The sequence below is a fragment of the Aethina tumida genome, chromosome 3, assembly GCF_024364675.1.
Source record: "Aethina tumida isolate Nest 87 chromosome 3, icAetTumi1.1, whole genome shotgun sequence".
NCBI classification, from domain to species: Eukaryota; Metazoa; Arthropoda; class Insecta; order Coleoptera; family Nitidulidae; genus Aethina; species Aethina tumida.
Window position 1 is genome coordinate 1,305,052 of NC_065437.1, and position 5,355 is coordinate 1,310,406.

A 5,355-nucleotide genomic window follows, 5' to 3' on the forward strand; every position below is an offset into this window, starting at 1 on the left:
TATTATTTTTTATTAAAAATATCTGAATTATATATGTTAGTAATCTTTATCTTAGAGGAAGAAAGTTGTAAACTGTCCCCAAATATGAAGCTTTTATTGATAAACAATTAATAAAATGAAATTAGTAATTTAAAATAACAAAACGAAGAAAAATATTACTTTTTATTAAAGAAATCCTAATTACTTATGTTAGTAATCATTATCTTAAAAGAAGAAAGTTGTAATTTGTCTCCAAATATGAAACCTTTATTGATTTATTACAATAAAATTATTATTATATAAAAACCAATTGTTTAATCAGTGAAGGGTCGTGGTAAGCAAGTACTGATGAAGATAATGTCAGGCAAGACAGTCTCTAAGGTGTGTGCAAAAGTCCAGAACCAGAACTTCAAAGGTGTTGCTCTTATAAACAGCTTTACCCCACGTACAATATAATATATTGTCCCGGATCCCGCCCACAACTACGTTACCTGCGATGGTTGTCTTTCCAATATAAAACTCTTTCGCATCTTCGGTACGACCTGCTACAAAAGCATATGGAGGGGCCTTCCCATTCCAAGCTTCCCATCGTAATTGTGAGTGACAAAAGATTTCAAAAACGAAATCTTTATCTTTCTTTATCTTTACTTCAGTGTCGCCGTCAGGAAAGTAGACTCCTAAGCCCTCCACGAATTTTCCAATATAAAGCTTGTTCTTGTAATGAGTTCTGATGATGCCAACTGATCTGTTAAGATCTTTTCCAACCACGAAATAACTAGGTGGAAGAGTTTTAAAGTCTGTTTCAATCCAACAACCAATTCGTTGATGAACGAGTGGTGCTTCTTTAAATTAACAAACATGTATGTATAAATTAAGGTCCCATAATGGTTTGAGCAAACATTAATTATGTGTACTCACCGTTTGATTTTGTTGTTACTGTCGACATTTTTATATCTCTGTTATTAACACTCTCAGTTCCTTAATTTATACTGTAATAATGGATGTTATCTTCTACAATTTCCGTTCGTAAGTCCACTATCTACTTAAAATATAAAAACACCTTACACAAATAAAAAGTAACAAAAACAAATAATATTTTCTTATAAAGAAAAAATCTGTTTTCAAAAATGTTTTGATTATTTTGTGGCCAACTCTGATACGTCCAAAAATTCTAAATTTAAATATTGTCACATTTTATATTTGTCCGGATTTTTAATCCAATTTGATATTCAGAAAACAAATAATTTTATTGATAAACATTTAATTTTCTGAATATATTAATTTTACTACTAAAAGAAGTAAGAAAAATTATACTTTATTAAAATATTAAGGAATTTTAACTTAAAAAGAATCATTTAGTTAATTAAAAATATTAAGTTAATAAAAAATTATAACTAACAATAATTTATTTTACGAAATTTGTAATATATATTTTAAATTATCTTTATTTTGAAAAATAATTGTAAATTATCTATTATTATGGGGTGAATTTGTTAATAAACACTGAGTGAATAAAAATTTTAATTTAATTAATAATAGAAACATTAATTTACATTATTTAATTCAAATTATGTGTTAAGTAATCTATATCTTTAAATATATATGTAAATTTTCTTCAAACATCAAACTTTTATTGATTAACAATTAATAAAATAAAATTATTAATTTCATATATTGTACCAAAACTATTATTTATATTAACAAAATCTGATTTATATATGTTAGTAATCTTTATCTCAAAAGAAGAAAATTGTACATTGTCTCTAAATATGAAAATTTTATTGATAATCATTGAACAAAATAAAATTATTAATTTGAAATAACAAAATCAACAAAAATATTATTAATTATTAATAAATATATGGATTATATTTGTTAGTAATCTTTATCTTAATAGAAAAAATTGTGAATTGTCTCCAAATATGAAAATTTTATTGGTAAACATTCACTAAAATAAAATTACTAATTTAAAATAATAAAGTCAACAAAAATATTATTTTTTATTAATGAAATCTGAATTATATATGTTAGTAATCCTTATCTTAAAAGAAGAAAATTGTAAATTGTCTCCAAATATGAAAATTTTATTGGTAAGAATATAACAAAATGAAATTATTAATTTAAAACAACAAAACCAACAAAAATATTATTTTTTATTAAAAATATCCGAATTATATATGTTAGTAATTTTTATCTTAAAAGAAGAAAGTTGTAAACTGTCCCCAAATATGAAACTTTTATTGATAAACAATTAATAAAATGAAATTAGTAATTTAAAATAACAAATCGAAGATAAATATTACTTTTTATTAAAGAAATCTGAATTACTTATATTAGTAATCATTATCTTAAAAGAAGAAAATTGTAAATTGTCTCCAAATTTTAAAATTTTATTGGTAAACATTTAATAAAATGAAATTATTAATTTAAAATAAGAAAATCAACAAAAATATTATTTTTTATTAAAAGTATCTAATTTGTTAAGTTAATAATCTTTGTTTTAAAAGAAGAAAATAGAAAATTGTTTCCAAATATGACACTGTTAATGATAGACAATTAATAAAATGAATTTAGTAATTTAAAATAACAAAACGGACAAAAATACTATTTTTTATTGAACAAATCTGAATTATATGTGTTAGTAATCTATATCTTAGAAGAAGAAAGTTGTAAATTGTCTCCAAATTTGAATATTTTATTGATAAACATTTAATAAAATGATATTATTAATTTGAAATAACAAAATTAACAAATAAAATATTTTTTATTAAAAAAATCTTAATTATATGTGTTAGTAATCTTTATCTTAAAAGAAGAAAATTTCTAAATATGAAGCTTTTATTGTTAAACAATTAATAAAATGAAATTATTAATTTAATATAACAAAAGGAGGAAATTATAAATAGTTTCCAAATATGAAACTTTTGTTGATTTAATAAAATGTAATTATTACAAAATAAACAATTTTTTAGTTAATTTGTCTATGTTCTACACAAAAATTGGGAACCAGAACTTCAAAGTTGGCGATATTGTAAGTCGTACCCTCCCACGTATAATATAACAAATTGTACTGAATCCAGCCCACAACTGTGTTACCTTTCATATTAGTCTTTCCAATATTGAGCTGCTTCCCGTCTTCGGTGTGACCAGCTACAAAAGCATTTGCAGGCACCTTCCCACCGCACCTGTCCCAACTTAATTTGGAGTCACACAAGATTTCAAAAATGTGATCCTTGTCTAGCTTTATATTTACTTCAGTGTCTCCGTCTGGAATGTAGACTCCGTAGCCTTCAACGTATTTTCCAATATAAAACTTGTTTTTATAATGACCTCTGATGATGCCGACTGATCTATCATGATCTTTTCCGGCCACGAAAAAACCAAGTGGAAGACATTTTAAGTTCGTTTCCACCCAACAGCCAATTCGTTGATCAACGACTGGTGCTTCTGCAAATTAACCAATGCTTAAAGTTCCATAATTGTTTAAGCAAACATTAATTAAGTGTACTCACCAGTTGTTGTTACTGTAGCCATTTTTATATTTCTATTACAAACTTTTGAAGTTTCTCAATTTATACTGAAATAATGTTGTTATCTTTTACAATGTCCGTTCGTGAGACCGCTAATCTACTTAAAAAATAAAAACATCTTACACAAATAAAATGTGACAAAACAAATAATATTTTCTTATGAACAAAAAATGTTTTGATTATTTTGTGGACAATACTGATATGTGCAAAATTTAAAAATTTAAATATTATCGCATTACATATTTGACCGGCTATTTAATTTAATTTAAATCCATAAAACAGGAAGTTTTATTGATAAACATTTAATGTAGTGAGTTAGAAAACTTATTCTATTAAAATATTACAGAATCTATATTAAAATTTTAACTTAGAACGAATAAATATTAAGTCACTAACTTGGAAAATTTTTGTAATAAACATAAAATTGTAAATTGTCTCAAAATATTAATATTTTCTTAGTAAACATTTAATAAAATGTAAATATTTATTTCAAATAACAAAAATATTATTTTTTGTTAAAAAAATCTCAATTATATATGTGGTAATCTTTATCTTAAAATAAGAAAATTGTAAATTATTTCCAAATATGAAAATTTAATTGGTAAACATTTAATAACATGAAATTATTAATTTAAAATAACAAAGCCAACAAAAATATATATTTTTTTTTAATAAAAAAATGAATAAGATATGTTTGTAATCTTTATCTCAAAAGAAGGATATTGAAAATTGTTTCCAAATATGTAACTTTTATTGATAAACAATTATTAAAATAAAATTATAAATTTAAAACAATAAAAGTAACAAAAATATTATTTTTTATTGAAATTATGTAAATTATATATGTTAGTATCTTTATCTTAAAAGAAGAAAACTGTAAATTGTCTCCAAATATGAAAATTTAATTGTTAAACATTTAATAACATGAAATTATTAATTTAAAATAACAATGCCAACAAAAATATATTTTTTTTTAATAAAAAAAGAATAAGATATGTTTGTAATCTTTGTCTTAAAAGAAGAAAATTGAAAATTGTTTCCAAATATGAAACTTTTATTGATAAACAATTAATAAAATAAAGTTATTAATTTAAAACAATAAAAGTAACAAAAATATTATTTTTATTGAAAATATCTGAATTATATATGTTAGTAATCGTTATCTTAAAGAAAGAAAATTGTAAATTGTCTCAAAATATGAAAATGTTATTAGCAAACATTAGATATGTTTGTAATCTTTGCCTTAAGAGAAAAAAATTGAAAATTGTTTCCAAATATGAAACTTTTATTGATAAACAGATAATAAAATGAAATTATTAATTTAAAACAACAAAAGTAACAAAAATATTATTTTTTATTGAGAATATCTTAATTATATCTGTTAGTAATCTTTATTGTAAATTGTAAATTGTCTCAAAATATGAAAATTTTATTAGTAAACATTTAATAAAATGAAAATATTAATTTCAAATAACAAAATATTATTTTTTGTTAAAAAAAATCTCAATTATATATGTTAGTAATCTTTATCTTAAAGTAAGAAAATCGTAAATTGTCTTCAAATATGAAATTTTTAGTGATAGACCATTAATAAAATGAAATTATTATTATTTTAAAATACCAAAACTAACAAAAATTATAATTTTTATTAAAAAAGCGTGAATTTTATATGTTAGTAATCTTTATCTTAAAATAAGAAAATTATAAATTGTTTCCAAGTATGAAACATTTATTGATAAATCATTAATAAAATGAAACTATTATTTTAAAATAACTAAACAAAAATTTAATTTTTATTAAAAAAACACTGTATTATTTACGTTAAATAATCTTTATTTTCATAAAA

The 5,355-nt window shown here is 21.6% G+C and overlaps 1 protein-coding gene across 1 annotated transcript; it reads right to left on the reverse strand.

The window, feature by feature from the left end:
- Window positions 1-2,893: 2,893 nt before the first annotated feature.
- LOC126264962 (uncharacterized) lies at window positions 2,894-3,604 on the reverse strand. The gene is made up of 2 exons (XM_049964823.1): window positions 3,492-3,604; window positions 2,894-3,426 (listed from the first exon to the last, which is right to left on the reverse strand). Exons 1-2 carry the CDS (start codon window positions 3,511-3,513, stop codon window positions 2,948-2,950), a joined length of 501 nt encoding a protein of 166 aa, XP_049820780.1. The 5' UTR covers window positions 3,514-3,604; the 3' UTR covers window positions 2,894-2,947.
- Window positions 3,605-5,355: the final 1,751 nt, after the last annotated feature.

Bases quoted from the DNA above. Each gene is read 5' to 3' on its own strand.
- LOC126264962 (XM_049964823.1), bottom strand. From the start codon at position 3,513: ATGGCTACAGTAACAACAACTG. The intron at 3,427-3,491 runs GTGAGTACACTT...GTTAATTTGCAG, and splicing joins GGCTACAGTAACAACAACTG to AAGCACCAGTCGTTGATCAA.